The sequence below is a fragment of the Centroberyx gerrardi genome, chromosome 17 (assembly GCF_048128805.1).
Source record: "Centroberyx gerrardi isolate f3 chromosome 17, fCenGer3.hap1.cur.20231027, whole genome shotgun sequence".
In the NCBI taxonomy this organism is placed as follows: domain Eukaryota; kingdom Metazoa; phylum Chordata; class Actinopteri; order Beryciformes; family Berycidae; genus Centroberyx; species Centroberyx gerrardi.
Genome location: NC_136013.1, coordinates 15,389,336 through 15,415,107, shown reverse-complemented (window position 1 = coordinate 15,415,107; position 25,772 = coordinate 15,389,336). Strand labels below are relative to the sequence as shown.

At 44.9% G+C, this 25,772-nt stretch overlaps 2 protein-coding genes across 2 annotated transcripts in view; one reads left to right on the top strand and one right to left on the bottom strand.

Moving 5' to 3' along the window:
• Positions 1–656: 656 nt before the first annotated feature.
• On the top strand, positions 657–11,543 carry tgfb3 (transforming growth factor, beta 3). The gene is made up of 7 exons (XM_071924162.2): positions 657–1,403; positions 6,671–6,834; positions 8,255–8,384; positions 8,548–8,655; positions 9,395–9,566; positions 10,184–10,337; positions 10,437–11,543. Exons 1-7 carry the CDS (start codon positions 1,058–1,060, stop codon positions 10,593–10,595), a joined length of 1,233 nt encoding a protein of 410 aa, XP_071780263.1. The 5' UTR covers positions 657–1,057; the 3' UTR covers positions 10,596–11,543.
• A 599-nt stretch (positions 11,544–12,142) lies between these two features.
• Positions 12,143–25,772, bottom strand: part of ttll5 (tubulin tyrosine ligase-like family, member 5) — a 45,880-nt gene continuing 32,250 nt past the window's right edge. Inside the window, exons 29-32 of the mRNA XM_071924196.2 lie at positions 23,440–23,638; positions 20,152–20,360; positions 16,446–16,528; positions 12,143–13,518 (exon numbers count right to left, since the gene is read on the bottom strand). Coding sequence (XP_071780297.1) covers positions 13,466–13,518; positions 16,446–16,528; positions 20,152–20,360; positions 23,440–23,638 — 544 coding nt within the window. The 3' untranslated portion in view covers positions 12,143–13,465. The remainder of the gene's footprint in view (positions 13,519–16,445; positions 16,529–20,151; positions 20,361–23,439; positions 23,639–25,772) is intronic.

Genomic DNA, 25,772 nt, shown 5'->3' with positions numbered 1-25,772 from the left:
GCCTGTTTGATGTGTTAGAGTCCTGTTGCTTTTTACTTTGTGTGTTCATTTTGTTTTGTTTTGTGGTTTATTTTGGGGTGTTGTGCATACTGTGTTTAGACCTCTCCATTACAAAAGTAACTATTGAGTCTAGGCCAGTGGTTCTAATATTGAGGTCCAGGGACCCCCAGGGGTCCTTGAGGCGGGTTCTAGGGGGTCCAGAGCAAAATATGGATTAGTTTTAATTTGATTATAATTTCAGTCACTAGAAGTTAGAAATAGGGGAAGATGTAGCCTGTATGAATGATTATTCTGATCAGAGGTTTCACTCAGACTGTCATTGACAGTAAAGTTTTTGGGAACCCCTGGTCTTGGCCAGGTAGCCTATCCACTTAAGTAATGGGTTTTCCTTTCCTTTCTTAAAAAAATAAAATAAAACACACATTCAGCACTCTCCCTCTCGCTCTCGCTCTCCATCTTAAAAAGAATGGCAATTGTCCAAATCAGCTTCTTACAACATAAAGGTTTTGATGAAGTATTATTGCAGAATAGGGCAGACCTTATTGTCCTAGTATAGGCTGTAATTTGCAGTCCCTCCCTCGATCGAAAACGTCACAGCTACTTGTGACTATAAAGTATGAGTGAGAGGAGAAAGAGCGTCTGTTGAGTGTGTGAGGCTGGACTGCAGGGAGCAGAGAGACGCTCTTACACCATAAGCACAAGTGGATGGAAAGAGCCAAATGCAATGGAGAAAGTGAACTACGGTGCAGAGATCGGTGCTCTGTAAACTAACGAAGAAGGGAAACGATGCTTGTGCGCGTGGCAAAGGGGAATGAAGAATAGGATAAGAGGTTTTGATGAAGAGTTGAGGTTGTTTTCAAAAATGTCACGGATCTGCCCTCACGCAAATACGCATTTTGCAAAGATGACATAGCACTTGACAATATGGGAATCCTCGGAGAAAAGAACTCTCTCACGACTTGAATGAAAAGAGATAAGGGATTCTGTTCAAATCGGAATTTAGTTTTGTTTTTGTCTTTTTTTACTTGACAAGCCTCAGTTGTGAGCAAACAGAAATATGAATCTGGGCAAAGCACTTCTGTTTTTTCTCCTCTCAAATTGTGTGACCATGACTTTGTCGCTATCCACTTGTACCACTGTGGACATTGACCACATAAAGAAAAAGAGAGTAGAGGCGATCCGGGGACAGATTCTCAGTAAACTGCGGCTGACCAGTCCGCCACAGACAACAGGTCCAAATCAAGTACCGTTTCAGGTTCTGGCCCTTTATAACAGCACCAAGGAGCTCATTGAGGAGCTGGGAAGAGACAAGCAGCAGAGTTGTGGACAGGATAACACGGAGACTGAGTACTATGCCAAAGAGATTTACAAGTTCAACATGATCAATGGTCCGACAGAAAACAGTAAGTTGCCTTTATCCATATTGTATGCACTCACCCCACGCTCAAAAGTGCCTCTTATTCACATACTCACCGTATGATAAACGTAAACTAACCCACCAAATTCACTACTAACTCCATGTGCTGAGAGTTTTTGCTCAAGGAACTTATCGATAAGGATTATTTAAAAACAAAAAGCCCAAAGGTGTCAATTCACCAAACTTTAAGGTATGGCAAAGTCCCTGCGTCTAATATTATTTGCCACCAAACTCACTTACATCTAAATTTCTGGGGAGGAGTGGAGCAGAACTGAAAAGATATTTGGTGAATGTGATACATTTTTAGACGTAGGTCCCCAAACTATGTGGCACAGATTCACACAGCTGGAGAGAACATTGATCCCGAATGTTTTTTTGCTTCATCCTTACTCATTATAATGATAAAAACTACAAGATCAAATTTGGACTAACTTGGGGTAAGGTATTGCGCGTGCCACACATTGCAGTAACAAACTGACACCCATAAAAAAAGTTTTTCATCTGGGTATGATATGCACTGGGTTGTAAGGAGTGTGGAGACAATGTCAAAAACAGAAAAAGAACTTCTCCAATTGGCGTTGAGTCCACTCGGCTCGGCGCAGCTTTTTACGCACAGACGCGCCTGTGCGCAGTGGAGCGGCGCGCGAGGGAGAGGGCAAAGTAAACAGTCTAATTGGAATGAGCACCATTCCTCATACATACCTCACACCAAAGCCATGGGAACTCCAGCCTAAGTCTGACACATTCCAAAGGGGGGAAAATTCTCAGGCAGTTAAGTTTAGTATTTATTGCCAACCCCAATACCTCATTTCCAATTTTTTTGGCCTTGAGTTTCCCAATATTTTTCGTCCACCGTTACGACTCTCTTACTTATATTTCCCTACTATTCATTTCTAGTAGCGAGGCGCTGACTGGCTCTGTATTATGATCAAACTGCCTTGCTCGTCCATCCATGGCATTTCCTGTATAAACTATGGTCCATTGATTGTTCCAGGAGTCAGAAGCTTGCTGAAAATCTCTCGCTCACTTTGCAGCGATTCTCTAGAGAAAGTAAGTTTTAAGTGGAGGAGTTGGAAACGTGCCTATTCACAGTCAGAGGCTGGTCAGCGCATGGTGTTACCACTTTGAAATCAACAGGTGTTTATGCTGTGCTGTGACACTGAGCAGAGCCTCCTCTGGCTCCAGCATAAGCCCCTGAATCAAATCCATTTCACAGGTCCCACAAAGTGCTCCTGACACTCAAAATACACAGCTCCGGGTTTATCCACTGGTCAGAGGTAGCCAGAGCTCCCAAAACAAACACAGGTCTAAGGAGTGGGATCAGTGATGGCCAGGTGCCTAGGACACATCACCCTGCCATGGTCTCATACTGTAGGCCTCCATGGTGATAATGCATGACATGAACTTGACTTACTGTTGGCAACGTTTATTGCCCTAAAAGAGCCTGTCCAAGGAGGGCGTTACCCTAATTAACACGGGCTGCCAGCATGGATGAATAATCACTTTTCTGTCCCTTATGACTTTCCATTATGTAATTTAATAGGAAGCAGGGCATGTTTCAGTATCTAGGAGCATAATGTCTGTCACCACGGTAATTCTGTAGTATATAGTCAATTTTCATTCCTATTTGATCTAATGGGTTTTACATTCACTGTTTTTGGAAGGTGGGAATGTCTTGGAATATGGTCAGGTTTTGCTTTTTTGTTTTACTTTTCATGCCCAGTTAACAGCCCGAGCAAAAAAATGAAGCAGAAACTTTTCTCTCATACTTCACTTGCTTAAGACTAATTTTCCTTGACACTAGCACTAATGCCAATCGAGGTGTTTCTGATTAGAAAAAAAGCAGAATTTAGAAAGGGGAGCAATCTAGACATGCCTTTTCTGGTGCATCATAAGGCCAGTGTGGTCCATTATGTCATCAATGTGCCATACTGAGTATCATGGTAAACCAAATGCTGTTGAAGAATTCAGACATATTTGTGCATCCACATATTGTCCATTTACAGACTTAAGTTTGACCTGAGGCTTAATAAAACTGCACAGACAGTCCAGCCACCATACTGATCATTTTAACAATCCATTGGCTCTTCTGTCTTAAAATGAGGCAGCTTGTGGCTTGCAAAGAGAAGCATACAGTTGCAGTGCAAGGTCGAGCACAAGGCAATCATTGACTCAGTGTTGGGCCGGAGGAAGACGTGGACCAGCGCTGAGGACAGCAGTGTTTCTGATATATGGAATAGTAGAGAGATGATGTCATCCCAGCAAACAGAGACAGAGTTCTTTGGCGTCTCTCACCCCCACCCCCACTTTCTTACCATTTTTGCCTCTTCATCCTTGATCAAGTGGAAAAAAGCTGTCTTACTTCAGAATAGAGCTCCATCACATTATCTCATTCATAGCAGCCTGCCACAGCCAATGTCCGTTTAGAGCCGCTGTCTTAGGAAGATTACACATGTTGAGAAATGGGACCTGGTCCTCTGACCACTGGACACAGTCTGCATATGAATTCTGCCTATTAAAAGTATTTGTTTTCAATTTGAAAGCGTGTGTTAAGATATTTAAAGTAGTCATCACAGTCACCATGTCTGAGTTCATCTCTTGAGTCATGGGTCAGTGAAAATGAAACCTATTCACAGTAGCATATGGATTTATTCAGTAAACAAATCATTAAATTCTAATTTCAGATACTGAAATGCAATTAGATGACGCAGCATTCAAATTGAATACTTTTCATCAGGAATTTCTGCTGCCATGTCACAGTTTTTCACTGTTGTGTGAGCTCTAGACACCTCAGCAGCTGGTCAGCACCTGCCTCCCTCTGCTTCCTATTTCCTTTGTTTACTTCCACATAGCTTTGGAGAGACTGACATCACAGGCAGCCCTCTGGGCAGAAGGGAACAGAGAGGTGCTTACTGAGAGTTTTTTTTATCAGGGAGCTGCTGTGTCATGTCACCTGTGAGGGAGAGGAGAGGAGAGGAGAGGAGAGGAGAGGAGAGGAGAGGAGAGGAGGGGAGAGGAGAGGAGCAGGCTATGTGGAGTGGCATCCCAGACGCAGGAGGGAGGAGGCTGAGCGTGCGTTAGAGAGGGAGGTGTGGACAATGAGCGTCTGGGCCAGACACTTTATGAGAAGCTTTAGAGCAGAGCTATTCAAAAGTCTGTCCCCAGGCCTTCCTGTGCAGCCTCACCATTAAATTCCTCACTTACAGCCCATCTATGTTCCAATTAATTGAGTGATAATATGAAAATGAGATCGACTGGGCATCGTTTTGTAATCCAAGCTATTAAATCTGACTATAAATATACTGTTGCAAAGGTGTTAATGAGAATGTCCAGCAATAAAACTCAGCTCTTTAATTAGAATCTAATCAGAGAACAGTCTAAGACGGTGGCTATAACAGTAGATCAAAATGTTATATTTCCATAATATTTACAATACAATACATAGCATTATTCACAATTCTGATAATCACTGTAGGGAAAAAAAACACATAAAATTCAGCTGAAGAAGGACCAAATCTTTAAATTTCTGAATGGGTGTTATTGAAGAGGGGAGGGCCCAGAGAGGCTTATTGACATAATCTATGTTGCTTCAAACAGTGTACAGGTCAAACTGATGTCAGCATCTCAACGCTGTTCTTCGGACCAAATCTAAAAACGGTGGGGGTCAGAAAATTAGTGAATGTTTTTCATTCTAATTATACAAGCAATCCCCTCCACTCACCAACATGGAACAAATTACCTTCAGACCCTTGGCAAAAATAAGCCGTAATGTGAAATCCACCTAAAACCATTGCAATGGGAAAAATGAGGTCATCCAAAAGGAAACCAAAGACTTGATTAGAATTTCAAATCTCCCCTCGAAGTGGGGCTTTCCACCTTCTTTGAGGGAGGCAGGGGGACCGGGAGAGGGAGAGAGAACCATAAGTGAGGGGCAGGCTGAGGGAGGAAAAGGCTACTGAGTTTTCCTCCTTATGGATTGTGTGGAAACACTGGACAGATATCTGGCTTGGGATGAATGCTGAAAAGGTCACCTATAAATAGGGAAACTTGAAAAAAATACATTGTGGAAATATTAGATAATGACTGGGAGGACACTGAAATAGGATTATGGGTCAAATCAAGTACAGATACTTGGAGATGTGCAAGTTCCTTTTGCATGACACAGAAACAAATGAACATTTGAGTTTCCATTGTCCCAAAACAGCTCGAGGTGCAAATCAGCTAAAGGTGCAGTGCCCCTGTTAACCACCAGCAAATCTTAGGGCTGGTAATAAAGCTTAAGCTTAGGGTAATAAATTAGCGATGGCTTGGCTGTAAATGAGTGTTTCCACTTGGCTCATAAAAAGCTTGCCGTGTGCTTGTTTTGCCCAACACTGCATGTGCTCAGCCTGTTAAAATAATAAACGATTCAATGGTATTAGGGTATAAAAAAAAGAGAAAGGCATGAGTGGGCCGTGCAACAGGAAGCATTTCAGAGGGAATCATAGTGGAGCCATTTCATTTGTTTCTGCTGAGTTCAATGTGCTACACAAACACACACACACACACACACACTGTGTTAAGATGTACGTTGCTGCTTGTCAATCATGTACTCTTTAGAGTCGCTGTCATGAAGGAGTCTCCTTCCCGTGCAGATACAGCCCACTGGCCCAGGTACTGCTCTGTTTCGGCATGTGATCCCACATGTTCCTAGCTGAGCTGCTTAGTTCCAGGGAATACTTGGCTCCTGTCCTAGCCCTCGGAGCACCTGTTGGGCTCCAGAGCTGGTGGGAGGAGCACGCTGCCGTCTCTCTCCAGCCTGTTCCACCACCACATGGGACATTTGGTTTTCATTTCATGACTTCAACTTGTTGCTAACTCGGACTGCACAAAGCATAAGCAGATGGTCCATGGCAATGGCTCACTCCTCTTCCCTGCAGGGGCTAGAAATAGTTAAAAAAAAACTGTTTTTCTGTAAAACATCTTAACTTGTAGTGTGAAATCCCCAACAATAAGCACACTAAGTATCATCAATATTCATAATGTAAACATGTCCACCCTTGTGCAAAGATGACAGTGGAAAATAGGCTTTGATAACGTGTACACAATGAGGTAACAGAAGAAGAAGAGCTTAGAGGGATCTGATAGAAGAAACAATGAGTTCCAGCCTGATCAAACAACCAGAAATGATCTTCCGCTTATGTGAAGGAAAGGAAAGTTTTAATAACATTTTTTAAGGCCACTGTTGAGTCATCATTTCCATGTGCCCCGCAGATGACCTCCCCTACTGCCCCAAGGGGATCACCTCCAAGGTCTTCCGCTTCAACGTCTCGGCCATGGAGAAGAACTCCACCAACCTGTTCCGCGCTGAGTTTCGAGCCCTGCGGGTCCCCAACTCCAGTGCCAAGAGAAACGAGCAGAGGATTGAGCTCTACCAGGTGTGTGAACTGACCATTCATTCCCACTGCTAGCCGAACGCGGGGGGTAATGCGCTCCAATTCTCTCAGAAGGCCCGGCGCTGTGAGACTGTGTAGGTCAACGAGAAAGATGAAAACATTTATATCAGGGCGTCCAACTCCCTCTCTCCTCTTTTCAAGCGCTGATCATTATTCCATGTGCTTACAGTCAAATGGATTCTACATTAGAACAAATTTAAGAGCTTGCTACAGCCGTCTTTGAGAAACTCTAGATTACCATTCGGCAATTTCTTCTTTCTCAGCTGTCAGTCTCAAAGCAATTGTCCATTCTTGTTATTTCAAGCGAGGCGTTATGCTTTCAACAGAGGATTTATAGATCTGCACCTGCATTTGTGTGTTTATGTGGCATGAGCATTTTTCTGTGCTATCTGTGTGTAAAAGTGTGCGCCTGTTGGATGTCTGTATGCAGGGTGGCGAGGATGGATTTTTGCTCGGTTTCCTCATTAATCTCCCGTGAGAGACTGGGAGTAATGATCAGGTTCCAACATTTCCTGCCAGGGAGACAAGCGTCTCCGGACTGCATACCGCCTCTGAGGCAGGCTCTGGCCAGGCCCGAATACAGACTGTCAGGCCCTCAGATTGTTTCCAGGGGCCCAGGAGGAGATAGAGGCAGGGTCAGCCACTGGGGGAGTAAAAGGAGCTGCTTGCCCCCACACTTCAGGCAGGGGCTGATTGGCAGGGGGCTGGCGCTGGCAGCCCTCGGCCCCCTGTTCCCACAGGAAGCCAGATTAGATGCTGACAATGTTCAGGAACCTGGTTATCCCAGCACTGCTGCGGGGCTAAGTGCTCCAACCCGCCCCCCAAACACACACACACAAACACTTCACTCATTTCTCCCTGGAGATAAACTTCTTTGTTCAGAGAAATGCTACATACTGGTGGAGGTATAGGGATCCCTGATCACACTGTTGTAGTCCTGCCATTTAGATCACATTAATCTCCATGGTCAATCATCCACATTTCGTCTAAACTTTCATCTAAACTCTGACATGATAACACAGCCAGGACACGGATGCCTTTAGAAATATCTGCAACCCTGCTTTCTGAATAGTATGGGACTGTATCAACCTAAAATGTTGGGAGCCCAGCTGAAGTCAAAGTTTGAACTGCTGATGGGAAGGACAGCCAGGTTCTCATTGGCAGTAGGGTAACACGCAGGCATTAACTTGCAAAATGGGGATATCAACACAGGGAGTCACTTTTTCCATGAAGAGAAGACATTTGGCCCAGGGCATCCTGGAGAGTCTGGCTCAGACAGCTCTGGTTGAGTGTGTGTGTGTGTGTGTGTGTGCGTGTGTGTGTGTGTGTGTGTGTGAGAGAGAGAGAGAGAGAGAGAGAGAGAGAGTTTATGCAGCTGGGTCACACTTTCATCTCCTTGCAGATCCTCCAGAAAGATGACCACATAGCCAAGCAGCGCTACATTGGGGGCAAGAACGTCCTGACCAAGGGGACGCACGAGTGGGTCTCCTTTGACGTCACAGAGACAGTTAGGGAGTGGCTTATGTACCGACGTGAGTGGGGCTCCTCAAATTTTCCTTGCATCACACCTTATTACATATCAACGCTCGCGCCAAAGGGCATTACAGTTTGAAGTTCATATAATATCAAATAAAGGAAAATGGCCTGAGGGAAAATGTCAGTTCCTTACATCCCTCGGCTCTTGTTTCTCCTCAGAGACCAACCTGGGCCTGGAGATCAGTGTGCACTGTCCCTGCCACACCTTCAGCCCTAATGGTGACATTATCGAAAATGTCAATGAGGTGCTAGAGGTCAAGTTCAAAGGTAAGATGGCGTTAAATACCTCAGTGGCATGAAAAAAGTTCAGATAGCTTGAGTTTCTATCAGCGTATCAATCGTGAGATTGGTTTGAGGAAAAAGTCTCTCTGAAGTCCAGTCCAGTGAACATGTGCCTCAAGCATTGATACTCATTTGAGGCCTTTTTAGTAAGATAATGGGTTTCCTTTCTAAGCGGGAGAGAGACACAGAGCATGGGAATACAATTGGTCTGGTATCTCACTTAGCGTTGGGGCCCCCGGGTCCTTGGTCCTGGGAACACTCCCCTGACTGGCTTGGCCACAAGGAATGTGCTGCCACGGCGCTCAGACGTTTGGCCCTGAATTAAAGAGGGGCGTCCATATCCACCAGCGGCGTCTCTCCTGAGATCTCCACTGCTTTAGCTATCAGGGGCAGATTGGATGAGCAGACACAAGCCCAGGGGGGAGGATGGAGGAAAGAAGGAAGTTAGCCACCAGCTCTGACTGGTGCTGGAGAAGGAGGAGAAGGAGAAGGACGAAGAGTGAGTCAGAGATGAGTGAAGTCCAACTTGGAGATTATCCTTTTACTGTAAACTGTAAGATAGAATAAACTGACGAGAGTGAAGTAAGGGTTCCACTGAGGTCTCCTGTTGAAGCACATGCCATTTTTTACTATCCTCAACAAATCCTCTGTACTTTTGTTCATTTGGCCAATTGGATCAAGTTCCTGTTAGTATCATCGCTATTTAACTGTCTTCCTCCCGCAGGTATGGATGGGGACTTTGACGAGCAGAGTCGACTGGACATGAGCCGTCTGAAAAAGCAGAAAGAGCAGCTCTACCCCCACCTCATCCTCATGATGCTCCCTCCCCACAGGCTAGATGCCCAGTCCTCCTCCCGCAGGCGCAAGCGGGCACTTGACACCAATTACTGCTTCTCGTAAGAAACCTTTCCTCGCCCTGGAAAATGTAATACACTGCTTAGACTATTGTTCATTGTCTTCGACTTTCTAAAAATACTGCTCCGCACTGCACTGTCAGTTCCTAGAGGTGCAGCACTTGTTGGAAGACAGACTGTTGGCGAGTTCAAAAATAGTAATGAAAAAAAAAACGGCTGCTATCATTGTCTTCTAGGCAAGGGGGGCGGGGGGTGTACATATTGACAAGGCAACCTCAAATGCAATATCACCTGTCATCTCACTGGGCGAGTACATGGGCACAGAACACATAGAATACGCTTGTTAATCACCAAGCCGAGCGTGACAGAGGCATTAGCAACCCGATACAAGTCGAGATCTGTCCCAGTACTAGGAGACGCTACCTCCTCTTACACGCTGTCTCCTCCGCTCTGGATTTCCTCTGTCAGGCTGACAGGCAGCACCGAGACACCTGGGCTGACTCCAAGAGGGAAAATAAGGGCACACCTAAGAGTGGAATTTCTGAGCTCTTCCCGTCTCTGGCTGTGAGGCCATGGGGAGGAAAATGTATACAACCCTTAAAATTGTGTGTTATCTGTGAAATGAGGATCTCTTCACCTCTCTCCCCTCTTGTCTGTAGCAATTACGAGGAGAACTGCTGTGTGCGGCCACTATATATCGACTTCCGCCAGCACTTGGGCTGGAGGTGGATCCATGAGCCAAAAGGGTACTATGCTAACTTCTGCTCCGGTCCCTGTCCTTACCTACGCAGTGCGGACACCACCCACAGCTCGGTGAGACGCAGCAAAATAAAGGCATGAATCCATGTGCTTTTGTAATCAGGAAGAATGCACTCACTCACTGATCCCTGTCTCCCTGTCTTTCTTCTGTAGCTGCTAAGCCTGTACAACACCTTGAACCCTGAGGCGTCCGCCTCGCCCTGCTGTGTTCCTCAAGACCTGGAGCCCCTCACCATCCTCTACTATGTGGGTCGCACCCCTAAAGTGGAGCAGCTCTCCAACATGATCGTCAAGTCCTGCAAGTGCAGCTAAATGGCGTCGGGGGCCCAAGCGAGAGACCTGGGATCTGACGGCACCCAGCACTACTCAGGAGGGGTATGGCGGGGTGGAAGGGTGGTGCGTCCTGCAGCAGTACCTCTATCCATCAGCACACCCTCCCCCCTGCTGCAGCCATGCCCGAGCGCTCTCTCTCTCCCACAGACCAACCCTGCAGACGAGATGCGGCCCACCACTGCTCACCATCATCGGCAGCATGTACCTAGAAGACTTTTCAAACACCACTTCGCTAACGACGCTCTCAAAACCCATCAGAACTTTTTTTTTTGACCTTCAGCGGTGGCCTTTTCACATCAGTGTTTTTCCTCTGTTTTTGTTTTTTAAATATTCCAGCCCGTACCTTTGTGCCATATGACATGGGCATTCAAAGCCCGTTTTCAACGAAAACAGGAACAAAACAAAAAATCTTCTTGCTATGACCACTGCATACTCAAGGACATAAAAGTAATTGCAGTCAAAATGAGAAAATGACTGAGAATGCAGACTTAACTCAGCGTGATAGGAATACGTCAAAGGGGGTAAAACAAACATTATTGTTTGCTAAATGCAAACACATCCCTCGGCCAACAATGCATGGCCCGACACGCAGGACACACTCGATTGTCCACGCTGGAAACTAGTGCTGTGCCCGCCACAGCTCCCTACACTGTTAATTTAGGATTAAATGCTGTTGGATAAAAATGATCTTAGGAAAAAAAACATGCTGGAAACCAACCTTTATTCAAAATAGTATTTTCATGGTTATGTTTACCTCTGTAATGCAACAGGATGGTGTTCCCTGGGATGGTTTTCTTCTGAAACGAAGCCTTTCTGTTGTATGAGACAATGTACGTCACTAAGTGAACACTTCACTAGATCACAAACTGTAAATGTTTTTCTTATTACTCTTGGAAACACTTTTTTTTAATTAAAATATGGACAGTCTTGGATAGTTGTACTATTTTCATTATTGTTGGAGTTTTTCCATTTTCATTATTTATTTTAGACCACCTTACTTTAAAGGGCAATAGAGTAAACTCAGTTCATTAAATCATGCATCCAGGCAAGAGTCAGCCTCAACTGACCACTTTTTAAGCATCCAGTGTACTCATTGAGAACACATACACTTACAGACATGATCAGTTTGTTTTAATGTTTGCTGGACAAGGTATGAAATCATTTCAATATTGCTTGCTACATTAACTGTCTAAAATGGTCCCCAAAATGGACCTGACACGTTATCATGCTTGTGTACTGTAAACAAACAGCAACAAAACAGCTTAAAACATACAACTGTAAACAACTTTTTATCAGCGCAGCAGAATTTACACATTGATAAATACTGTATGTACACATTTGGATTCTAAGAATCTCGTAATACAGCATGCGTTGGCTTTAACAGTAGTCAATACACAACATAAACTTTCACATCAACCATTACAAATATTACAAAGAACCCCAACACCATCAACAAGTGTAATAAATCTAATACCTTTGCAAAATTGCAAACTACATTCATGTGCAAAACACTCTATTATCATTTGATCTGAGAAAGAGGATGCATAAAATTCAAGTATTTCTCACAAAGCAAAACAGTCATCATAAATGTATACTGAATCTAATCATGTAACAACAGAGATGTTTTATTTCATAACAAACCCTGAGTACGTTCACTATACAGTCATAAATGATGGAATATCCACATATTGGTCTCAGAGGTGCAGCATTAACCTTCCTTGTAGGCAAGGCTGTGCATAAGCATAAATCCTCTTTATGTTACGCTGTGAGCTACAGAAAGGGCCAAGAAGGCCTTAATGGACACTGTCATTAAATACTGATGCAATAACATAATTTACTTATAAAGCCAAAGTAATCAATTTGGTCCATCCAAAATAAAACAGGTTTTCTCAACAATGTACAGGAATGATCATAAGACAATTGTATTCTTGATGGAAAACATTTGTCAGATCAGCAAAGATGTTATATCATCTTTAAGACTATGGTGTGTGAAAATGTGTGAAGCAAAAAGGCAGCAACCAATCTTATTTGAGCTTTAAACATCAGAGTTTCCTTTTACATCTAGCCTACAAGCAAAGGATGCTAAACTTTCAACACATCCTTTGGCAATGAGCAGAGATTCATGACTGAATTGGCAACTGTTTGGGTTTCAAGAGGGAATGGGAGCTGGAGTGTGTTGTACTGCAAGCTGCACATGAAAGGAACTCCTCCACATGTTCAGCGTTTATAGCAGCAAGATGAGAAGTTATTGAGGAAGAATATTGGTCTATTTGCAGTGACTCAGCAGATCTCTCACATTAACAAAATCCCTATCTCACATGCGTTTGTATGTCTTTTCAGCAACAAAAACATCTTCATAATGCTACACAAATGGCTAGGGGACACGTCCCACTGCGTGAACAGAGGCTCAAAGTTTTATCTGACAGTGATAGTGCCTACGGGGCTCGAGGAGCCATCTGCTGAAGGCTATCTGTCACTGAAATCTTTCCATGGCATCAGTAGCATGGGGAGAATGAGGGAGGACAACTGTTGGGATATGGAGATTGAGGGTAGCCGAGGGGGACGAGGGGAGGGGGGAGCTGAAAAGGCCGTCTGATCTTGAGCTGTGCAACAGAATCCCAACCTGCGTCAAAGCTGGGCATTCCTGGCTCGGCAGGCTATCCCCTTGCATGTCTGCGGCTGTATCATAGAGAAATTAATAGGGCCCTGTTCGATGTCTGGCATGCTTTCATCTGCTGCTGTTGTCCTTTCCCAGTATACACCTCTCTGAGGATGCGGGTGTGTGGTTACATGCAGAGACACCTGTCAGGCCGGCAGAGCGGCAGGACGTGGCTCTGGTCCCCTTCATGTCATCTGTGATTGGGCCCCTGGCCCTGGAGCAGCTTGCGGTATGCAGAAAGACCTGGGAAGCAGCAGACAGAAGTAGAATTAATAAAGATCCTAGAGGAGTGACACATGGTTTTCCTCACGGTGCCCATGTGTGCACAAACATAAATATTTAACATTCTGCTTTATTTTCAAAGCTGAACCTAAAATATGGCAAACTTTAAAACTCTTTCCTCAGAATAAAACTATGCTGGTGCATGTTCCTAGTAGATCCCTTTAATTCTTCATGGTCAAGGTGGTTACCAGCAGATCTGCTCCGTCAGCTCGCGGTGAGCCTTTGTCTGGCCGTCCCTTCGCTCTCAGCCCCTCACTCCCTATCCTATCGCCTGGCCGCGCGCCAGGCATCCAGTAGAAAAGGAATTCCAAGTACAGTTGGAGCTGCCGTGTTTGTGCTCCCAAACAGTATTCCCTTTCATTCCCTCTCGGCAGACTCTGTTTATTTTGGTGCTCTTTTACACCGTGGGGCCTGACGGAGCTGGAAAACGAAAACATCTCCCTGACTTCCAATCCGATGACATGACCGCTGGAAGCAGCTTCTTCTAGCTCAGCAAAAGAAAGATAAAGGCACAATATTCTCTCTTACTTTTCCCTCTCCACTTGGCACAGTTGAAACCAAAAACGATAAACTAATGACACCGACTGCTTAATCCGTGGCAAATTAACCCCAAAGGTGTAACAAGCAGCCCATATTTCTGTGTAATTGATATCCGTGATGATCTACTTCTCTGGATAATCAACAGTGTATGCTATGTAGTTACATATGTTGTATCTACCCACTTCCTTGTCACTCTCATAAAAAAAGATAAAGGCTTATCATCAACTGGTTTGAATAAAACAGCCACTAGCATACATAGTACATCTGAAAAGGGGATGATAGCCAATAACTACCTTTTCTTTTCCAACACGGCACCACACAAAGTCTTATTTTGGTAGAGAGAGGCCCAAAGCTATCCGTCTTGACATGATCAGGATCCCATTAAAATGGCACAAGTGCAGCATTCATTTCCTTCTCAAACAGAAAGCAATAAATCTCCTCTCAGTCGCCGTCTGTGGAGCCCTGAGAACTTCAAGAGAAGGATTGTAAAACACATGTGGCCGATAGATATAATCTAGTTTCATAAGCACTGATGGGTCCTCATCAAAATCCTCTCCTCATCCCACATCAAAAATGAATGGGGGTGCCACAAAGAGACTAAGAGGAAGAAGTGGGGAAAGAAAGAAACTGAGACGGAGGAGGGGGATATATGCGTAAGAGGGTCCAGAGAGAGGGAGCAGGGAAGTTTTCAAAGTATAAAGGGGGAGTTGTACGAGCAAAGAGAGGAAGAGATGAAGAGAGAGCACGAGAGAGAGATAAAGGGAGAGTGTGATTAATGACGGCTGACAGCTGATCATAGAGAATGCTCTCCATTTGGACCCACTCTAACTCCCTGTCAGAATCGATCAGGGGAGCCCAGTCATCTCGCTACAAAGGTACACTGGGCAGGCAGAAAACCCTGACTCACTCCTAAGCTCCACAAAGGCTGTGCCCCTTCTAATAACAATCCCCCCCAAAACACCACACCAAGTCTCTGTTAAACTCCCAGTGCCATTCTAGAATGCATGGCTAAACCTGCCTTGTTAACTGGTTTTGCTGCTGGGCTTTTTGTTCTTTCTTTCGTTCAGACTTTTTTTTTTTTTGCTTTGGAAGTGGAAGAGCGAAGCATCTCCCCCCACCCTTTGCGCCCTGAACGACGGAAAAAATGCATTCATGAAATTCAGAAGCTGCTCCCAACGGATCCAGTTACAGTTATTGATGAGTTTATAAGATGTTTGTTAACCTACGCCAGTCTTCATACTTAAGGGGAGAAAAGGGAGAATGAAAGAAAAAGAAATGTTCTGGTCGCAGGCACGCACACATTTTTTGGGGGGGTTGGTTGGTGCATAGCTACTGTATTTTTCCAGCAGCTCAGTTTGGACAGATGCAGGCTGATCTCGTTTTCTCTGGGTCGGCTCGAGTGTGACGCTCACATGATGATGAATGGTGTGATCTGCTAATGCTAACGTATAGGAGGTCTATGGAAAAAGTCCTTGATCAGACAAACAGATGTGCATCAGCACAAACTGCTTAATATCACTGTTACTGCAATAAGCCCAACACTCAGACTCCAGGATGGAAAGAGTTGTGCGACTGCTGCAGGATGACAGAGCGCATGTGAGTGCATGCATGCACAATTGCATATAAGACCACAATGCACTTAGCAAAGACCAAGCTATATTTTTTGTTCTCTTGATGTGATTTCTGGGGCACAACTGGACAGGGATTTAGGTGGCTGGGCAGCAATTAGGACTGGGGAGGAATGGCCAACAGATGGGAATGCCCGAACTGTTCCCATCACTGGATCTCATTACAAAAGAGAGATGTCATCACCATAATGCCTCTTTATCCTCCAGCAGTAATCTGACCTCTAGACTTGGACACATGGAGACTATATGATCAAACGGCAGATTACTGCACTGGAAAGTTAATTATGTGTTTATGCCCACTCATTTCTGGCTGCTTCAGCTCTACTTGGCATAAACTCTAAGGAGGGCTATGGCACAAGTCATTATGATATAATAACCGGTAAAACCTACCCCTGGGGCATTTTCACGTGTACTGTTCAAACACGGCTGTAATGAAAGTTTGTACAGTTTTTAATGCTATGATAAGGTAGTAATCTTTTACAGTGTGCAAAGCCTGAAAAGGTGCCCACACGGCAGAGTCTTTTAAACATTATAAACCAGCCATCCTGTACACCACTGAGCAAGCAGAACCAAGATAAAAATATCCAGTGGTGTTTATCACTGCTCAATGGGGGAACGGCTACTATGCCTGGCTGTAATCACTGACACTGGCATGGAGAGGGCATACCAGCATGCAGCATGGCACAGCGCTCGTGTGGAACTGCGGCGTGTCAGACCCACCTGTTTTCCCGCAGACGGCCTCGTACACCATATGCTGGCCGTTGGACACGCTTCCACTGGCTGCACTCTCCGCAGACGTCTGCCTGTTGGTTCGGACACAAGATAAGAGTGTGTGAAGACTGAACAAGACCCATTCCTGCGGGAGTATGTAGTGACAAACTGTATCCCCAAGACCACCCTCATCTCCCCTGTCCTGGTCCAAGCTGCAAGGAATGACATGAAGTTTTACACCTCGCTCTGGATTAATTCCAGTATCTTTCTACTAGAGTAAATATAGAGTCAACTGTTTTGGCTAACTTGCGAGTGTATGTGTTTGTGCATATCTAAAATGTGAGCATGCACTTATGACTGATCTCCTGGCAGGAGAAAAGTGCAACAGATTTAAAATGGTCTCTCTATGTGTTCAGTCCATGGGGGCTGGTGGGGGTTTCTTGACATTCAGTAGAGGTAGAGGTTAAGTGTTTACTGAGTGCTTCTCATGAGCTATTGTGATGGGGAGGGGGACATTCCTGCTCCTGGGTAGCTGTCCTGGGTGATGTGCCTTTCACATTGGTAAGATGATTGTGGTGATTGATAACTGAGTATATGGGACCTGTGGGCAATGGGCATAGACAGTAAAGTCTTAGGTGGATAGTGAAGTACAGCATTGAACAGAGACACCAAGAAACAACAAACTAGTACATTTATCTCAAAGAGCTTCATGGTTCTGGAGCTCATAAACAACACATTATACAGTCTTTTATTACAAACAGAGTGTCTGTGCAAATACAGTGTTTTCACAGAGTAAGCCATAATAAGTAGTGGTAAGGCAAAGAGCAGGGGCAGACAAGTCTGTAACCTTATACATTAAATCTGTTAAGCATTTTTTAGGGGGAACAATAAATAAAGCTTAGCTGGCATTAACCTCTCGCCCCTTAACAGCAGCTCGCCAAAGCAGCATTAACAAGGTAATGAGGGTACACACTGCCTCCTTGTAAGGGGCTGCACAGTTGTTCTTTCATACCATTACACAACCACAAATAGAACTGGCCCACTTTAAGCGTGGCATAACTCAACAGGAAGCAACCCCTTTCATATTCGGAGGAAAAAAAAACTTGACCTCTGGGTTCTTCACATCACTTTCTTTGTCAACAGTCTCTCACTCTGTCACTTCAAGAGTCAGGCGGTCAGCACCAGTGTAGGGGAGAACTAAATACTCTGAACTTGCAGTATGCTCAGATAAAATACTAACCCACAGTTCAACGCTTCACAAAAATACTACTGGAGAAGGTGAAGGCTGAAGTACATATGTAAACAGAGTTGAGGTGCAGCTGCTGCAGCACTACTTTTTGTGCATGCAGGTAGCTAGCATGTCTTAATGTTATTCAGACTGACCAAGGGGATAAAGTTCAACCATAAACACACTTTTGGCAGCTTCTGTGTGTATACAGTATCCTGTGAGGCTAACTGCTGCTGCGGCTGACTAATAGGGAGTGAAGGCAGCAGCGAGGCTGACATTAATGGTGCTGCTGTAATTGTCACCCTATTAGTAATGCCACACGACAGCCCGGGTTTCCGTAGTTACAGCTGCAACTAGCCAAGCCCCGCAAACAAAATACCAAACATGCTCATTTATTTGTGTTACAAATTGCTCCTTTCAAAGCCTTCACTGAAGTCATACCACTTTGAGACCTTGCAGCCCCTTGAGTTGGCAGCCGCTTTATGTTGATAGACCGGAGAGTCCTGCCCTGCTGAATATGATGCAGCAGCAAATGTATTTCAAGTTGGTTGAGCTTAAAAATCAAAAGGCACAATACGAGGGGCTGTTACTGAGAAACACTGCCAAGGTCTACTCAGCTTATTTTAGTCAACACATAAATTAAAACTTAATGTAATGAGGCAGAAACGAATGCTGACTAGTCAGCTGGTCCCATCAGTGGGCAGGACTGAGTCGGCATTTCTGACAATGTTGTGTTGACTGGATGAAATTCTGGTGAATGGGGAGAATGAACGGAGGATATTTTGTCTTGCAGGCTTTCAAAAAGAGGAGACCATTTGGCTGCATCAACAGAAAACTCCCCTCCCTTCCTTCTTTTCCTAATCTTGATCTTTATTAAAACTCCCTTCCTATGCAAGGCCCCAAACCAAATGTCATTCTGATAAATAGATTCAAATAACAACTGTTAATGATCATCACTGATGTATTATTCAAGGGAGAACCAATGCTGGTAAATTGTTATCAAATGCAGCTTTGCTGGTTCAGAGTTCAACAGCTGGCTAGTGGAAAGGTGTTTGGAGGGTTGAATAACCTTGAGCTGTTTGAAAACACCCAGCACAGTGATTCTATTATAAGGTGGAGGAGCTTAGGCCCACACTGGGATGGGTTTCAGATGTGCCTCAATAACCAAGGTATTGAGTTGCCCCTAAAACGAGAGCTGGGAATAAAGGGAAGCAACTTATTATCCCACCATTTTCTGCGAACAATCATCTCCTTTCTTCTGGACAGCGTTTACTTTCTCTGTCATTCTTTCTTTTCCCCTCTCTTTATTCTTTCTTTTCATTGTTTCCATCAGTGCATTTTTGGTCTTGAAGCTTCCGTTTTTCCCACACTCTCCCCTGTCACACTGGTCGACCACAAAAATGCAGGACAGTGGAGAGTGTGAGGGGGCCCTGGAATTCCACATGCAGAGGGTAAACACAGCAACTGCCAGGAAGACACACACACACACACACAGGAGCAAACACTGCACCTACCCGGCTGCCCTAACCTACTCTACAACCCCTGTCCTCTTAACTCTTCACTTGCCTGCCCTCTGATGGCGCGGCGTGTCCAGGAGAGGAGAATGACTGACTGCCCCACATTAACAGAGCGAGGCCGTTGCCCCGTGCTCTCTGCTACTCTCTGGCCTCATCAACCACATCAAAGCTCTGCTGCTCAGAGAGCCAGCAGGCCTGCAGAGCTTTGTTGCACTGAATGAATGGACACACACAGACAATTGGACAGTCAGACAGGCAGCTCACACATCACATTAACTCACAAGTAACGCACGCACATAAAGATTTCTCCCGGTCTCAGTGCCACTCCAGTCCGGTCCTCTCCTCTTACACACCGAAAGAGTGTGAGGAGCCCTTCACCACTGCAACAATGTGCTTTAAACAAACAAGCAGCCCCGATCCGATCACCGAGGTTTGCCGTTGTTGTGTAATTTGGCCAGATGTTGCAGTCATAAAGTCATACTGCAAGCGTGGGAAACAGCTGGCAGTTCAGCCTCTTTCACTCCTTTTTACTCCTCTCCTCCTTTTCTTTTATTTTCCCTCCTCTGCTCTTCAGCTTATCTCCAAACCAAACAGGGTTTAAATGGAGCTCAGGGCCCGGGCCCTTCCATTGAACCGCATTCTGTTTACGGTTCAGGCAGAAATCAGGCCTGTGATGAGGTTGTTTACTGAACAGGCAGATACAGCCTGCAGCCAAGAGGCTGGGAGTACTCCACGCCACACATATTCTAACTCTCATTAGCTCTAGCCATTTCCTCTTGAACTCGCTGATGCCATGCACCCTGTTTCACTCCAGAAGCAGGACCCAATCAATGCCACCCCACTGCAACCACTTAATATAACATAAATTAGATGGTGACTAAACTTCAGCTATACTGGATTCAAGCAACATGGAAACAGAACAGTTTTGTGGAGAGTTAATGGACTGAGTCAGCTACAGTGCTGGTCTTACTTGATGAGGCGCTGAGTTGCCGTCTTCCTGACTCGGCCCTCTCGGCCACTGCTGGGCGGCTTTGGGGTGAGAGCGGGATTAACATGGGCCTGGATGTGGCTGTGGCTATGGCTGTGAGTGGGACGGACAGGGTGGCTGGCTGCAGGGTGGCTGGATGCGTCTGTGGGAGCCGGGGCCCGTGGAGCACCTGTCTGGTCTGGCATTAGAGCCTAAGGAACAACAAAGACAAAACTGTTAACTATTAAAACTTAAATTACTTTAAAAGAATACACTTACTTTTGACGAAAAAGCTCTGTGATCAACTTATCTTTGTGCAATGAGAAGACTGGTGGCAGTTTCACCTCTATGTACAGTACAAGCTAATGCTTTAGTGGACAGTATGAGTTTCACTTTTTCACTGTTGGGCACTAAACCCCAAACACACAGTGGTCAACTGCTAGTAATCCTACTAACCCTCTCATCACACACATTTTAAATGATTCAAGAGCTTATTTGCTGAAAAGTTGATGTATTCTTTCAAAACACGTGCATATACACAGGCACACGGCCACACTTAACCAGACAGTAGTCGTCATCTGTGTGATATTCATTGTCTACACAACTACAACAACACAAAAATTATCAATGAGTGTGTTGCTAGCAATTTGTTATGATATGCAACTTCCATACCAAAAGAGGAAAGGGGAAGAGCATTCAAATTTGGAATGGGTTACTCATGGGAAAAAAATGCTGTCTCTGGTCATTAAGGTGAAATATCAAAGGCCCTGACATGAATTAGTTCGGAAATTAATGAAATGCCATCCAATATCAAAACAAGCTCTACATTTTTTGCAATTGGCTGCACTGAAAAAGCAAATTCTTAACATTATTTACTTGTTTAGACAAGATAGCTCTTCAAAGGCTCGGGAAGGAGGAAAATAGCATTTTCTTCCTGACATAATATTTAAGAGCCACAATTCACTGGGTCCTTGTGATGCTGGGGAATGCTTTGCACACATTCCTTCCACATCTCATGTCTATGCTATTTTCTCTGCCGCTTTATACGGCTATCTAACAAGCTAATGGTTTTCCAGCTTCCCAGCGCAGCCGTTCAAAGCGCCGGCAGTGTGACAGGGAATATCTGATGTAATTTCTGTGTTGATAAATGAGAAGCTGAGTTTCCAGGTTGCAAGGTCTATAGCCGCGTTGCAGTTTGAGCGGGGCCAGGAAGGGCACCTTTCTTTGGCTGCCAGGTGGCCCCGGGCCAAGCCTGTGGAGGAGCCGCGCAGTCTGCACCCAGTAACTGGAACACGGACTGGAGCGCCGGAACAGCCCCCTCTCTCTTTCTCTCTCACACGAGTACACACACACATACACACATATGCACATGCACACTTGCGCTCCACGAAACACTTCCTTTTCTGTATTCAGTTAAGCCAAATACTTCAATAAATTTTCCCATAAGGCCAGAAAAGCGAGGTGAGTTCAGGGATGTGGAGCGCAGTTGTTTCAACAAGACCAAAGTCCCTCTCTATGGTTTCTCTCATGTCACTACAGAGTAGAGTCAAGCCACTGACTGAATCTCAGAGGATTTACCAGACAATTCTACTGAATTCTATTGAGTCTTATGTCCGTGGAACACATAGAAAACCTGCAGGACTGAAGATCTCAGTCTCAGTGAAGATGCTCATCACCAGACAGAGAGACCCATGTGGGTGGATCAGGGGAGTGGCAGCAAAGATTTCAGGGAGGGTTCCCCGATTTGATGGTGACTCAACCATGCCCAGAGTCGGCCCACCTATGACTTCAGTTTGTGAGGGTTGAACAACAGGACGACTCTGGCTTAACACTGGGCCCTTCATAGCACATACTGCACTGTACATACTCCAATTGGGAGAGACGCTCTTGCCTCCGTACGCTTCAGCAACAGGTACTGGTGGATGGTGGGAGATAGCAATGAGTGAAGCTTGGTCAACTGGTGAACTGTGCTCAACCAGAGAGCTGACTAGGAGGGGATGAGGAGGAGGAAGGGACCCGAGGCAAGGCAGGGGGATCACTTTCACAAAGTGCCTTGCGTAAGGCAGCCGGACCGAGCCAAGAAAAATATCACCTCAATTGCATTAATTAGGGCCCGACCAAGACGATGAAAAAAACAATGACGTGAGAGCAACTGCATTACTCAGGACGGATCGGGAAAAAATGAGTGCATCCAATCATTCCACCCTTTAAGCTGTCCCACGGCGCTCTCCTGTCTCCATTTCTCTCCATCCATACAATGACTCCACAACAACCTTCACAAGATGAATAAACACACTTTTCCTGTTGAGATCCCCTTTCAAAGCAACTGTACAGAAAGACAGAGAGCCTATCTATTTTCTCCGAACGTGAAAATAATACTGTGTCAAATGACCGAGATCCCTCTACCTTTCTAATCTCCCTCAGCAAGCCGCCAAATCACATCTGTCACGGCTAGTCAGGCATGACTAAAAGGTTTTTTGTTGCTACATTACTACAGCTGAGAAAATCGTGTCCCAAAATTTTGTTTGTGTTGTAATGGGAACATAAACAGAGCTCAACCCTGACATGAATGTAATGCTAAGACTTCAAATCCATCATGGGATCTGCACCGGGGCCCCACTCGTGCCCTTATGGGCAGCATGCCTTGATTACTCACCTTCTAATCTAAGCCTGGCCAAGTCACTCATCCGAACAAAGAGTCGTCTTGGTGTGAGGAGTCATGTTTGCTCTCCAGGAATGAGCTTCTGGTGAGGATGTTCCCACCGAACACCACTTTGTTCAGTGGTTTGGACCGAGATTCTCAGAATAGCTCTGTAAATGCTAACATGAAAGCTTTCCCCTTGATGTGGGTGCTTTTTGCACTGTTTTGGACAGCGCTGTGCTTGACTAAAGGAATATTTTGTACAGACACAAATATGAGGGTTTTCCTGAGTTATAAATCAATAGCTCTCATACGCTTCGCTCGGTGTTTTCATCCTTGCGGTGCTGAAATAAGAGTAAGACATCAAGAGAGACAGCAGGAGAAACAATCCAGTTTCCCTTAACCCTAATTAAATAAAACACAAACGGCACTAAACGTTTTCAAAGAACAAACTATAAGAAACTGCTACAGATCCCAGTAACATGTTGCTGTTAAGATCCCCAGCTTCTAAACACCCTGGGCAGTAGGTGGCGTAGTGAGTAGGGAAACAATCCTTCCACCAAAGGACCTGGGTTCAAGTCCCGGTGTCTTTTGTTTGTGTTCTCCACAAACTATGTGTGAATTACCCCCCACACGGTGCTGTTGGCTACCTGGTGTCGGCAGTGGCTCTGGTCCAGGAGTTGCTGAGACTGGAGTCTCTGCTGCTGCAGTTGTTGGATGGCGAACTGAAGCTGGTAGCTTCCTTGTGTGGGCTGGTAGCGCTGCTGGGGGTTCACCCCCGTCACCAGGCTGTAGGCACTCTGCATCTGCCCGTCCCAAACTCCCTCCTCATCCTTCAGCGGCCTGTGGCTTAGAGAACAGGGATGAAGAGAGAGAAAAGTCAGTAAATAAGTAAGACAATTTAAATAAACAACAAAAAAGACACACTCCATCTATATTATCAGTTGAATGTTTTGTATGTATATTGTAGTGGACACTAAATTCCTATGAAGTTCAAGGTTTCACCCCATGTTGAAACCCAAGATTCACTATTCACTAAAGATAGAGATCTGACATTGTTACTCTATCCTTATAGCATACTTTGTTACTGTTAAGCTATATAGTAGTTTGATATGTGTGGTGAGAGCGCAACCTCCTTTAGATTTCTCTCATTGAACGTAGACAATAGAGAGAGGAACAGGAGATGGGGAAGAAGTAGGTGTGACAGAATAGTACTGCAGAAGAAAATAAATTGAAAGGTAGAAATGCTGAGACCATGTTAAAAAATATTGAGTACAATTGTCTTTTTTTTTCTAATGACTGCTTGCTGTGTCGTTAGACAATTATTTTTACAGTTGATGAGGAAGTTAATAATTTTCAATGATGGCAATAAACTGTGCCCTCCTGTGTTTTCCACCATGTACTTCTCCCCAAATTCTCCTTCTCCCAGATGAAGCTACCAACTTAACAGCATGATCAATCCACAGTTCATACCCCTGGTCTCATAGCTAATCACTGCAACACGGTGCAGGTTTCAGTGGCTCAATAGTGAGCCATGAGAGCATTTGCTACCATCTTCTCCTTGTCTGTAACTTGACCATCCAACCAAGCCGGGGATGTGGTATTAGATAATTAACTGCCCCATTTCCCTCCACATGTTGAGCTGCAACATCATGGGCGAGAAATAAAAAAGACAAGACAGCTCACAGCGTCCCAGCCGGTGGCTGCTGGGCACCACAGAAGCCTCAAGTCAAAATGTGCAAATCAGAGTCAAAGTAGAGGGCCGGCCTGTGGCAAACAGGCTGCACTGGAAACCTTTCCTATTCGCCTCAGCGCTCTCAGAGCTTCACGTTCCATCCACATCACAAAGCCACAACCTGGAAAGCAAACCTTTTGACCGGCTCCACACGTTTGTAACTGGATTATCTGTCATTAGGACTAAGCCCGTTTCAGCCTTTTGCCTTTTTGGCCCCTGCTAAAGAAATGAGGTGTCCAGCCTCCCCCTCAGCCAAGCTTCAATAGACTCTGTGTGGAGTCTGGTGTGCTGCTGTATACGTACCACCTCAGCCAAAAATAATGCCATAAAGAGCTGTGTTGGGAGCTGAGAGGAAAAATATGAAGGAGAAAAAAAAAAAGAGGGAGATAGAGGTACAGATAAAGAAACACGATCCCTGAGGGTCCTAATGAGAGAAAAAACGTTCCTGGAAATTCCTCCCATTACATGTAATAACATTTGTCCATCGCAAGAGTTAAAGAAAACATTGTCAGACTTGAAATCACAATTGCTGCAACATTTTTAGAACCAAACTATGATAAAGTCTAAAATTAGAATTCAATTAATCTTGAATAACAATGCACGCTGCGGGAAAATAATCTAGTGTCGCTCAAGAGTCTGCATGAAAAATATTCCCGTCCTGTGTAGCCAAACAAAGACACAAGGGATCTGAAACTCGTGTGAACATGCTATACGCCCATGCATTTCTCAGTTCACGTAATGGCATATATATTGCAAAAACAACTGGTGTGACCGTGAGCCCATTCAATTTTTTTTTTCAGCCTCTGCAAACAAAGGCTTGTCTGTGAACCTTGTAAGGCCAGAGATTCTACGACGCCAGGAGACAAAACAAAACCTTGTTCTTTTGTTTATAGCAGTTGTTATTTCCTTTAAGTTGGCCACGGTTCGCACAGTCCACAGGGATCTACGGTGCTACCATTTTATTAGCATATGCTCCAAAATTTTATTCATGCTACCTGGAAAACAGAAAAAGGAGCACACTTGAGATACTGCAAAGATGTGGGCATTCGCAATTACTTTCTCCTCAATTTCTTTCATGTGCTCTTATATTTTTCAGCTCAGGAAAACAGTTCAGGCGTACAGGTCTATTTAGAAAGGCTTGTAAACACAACATAATGCCACAAATTAGACTCCCACATCAGGAGGAACCAGAGTCCCTGGCCATATAATTCCAACACAGTAACCAACAAAATAGGGAAAAGGGGAGAG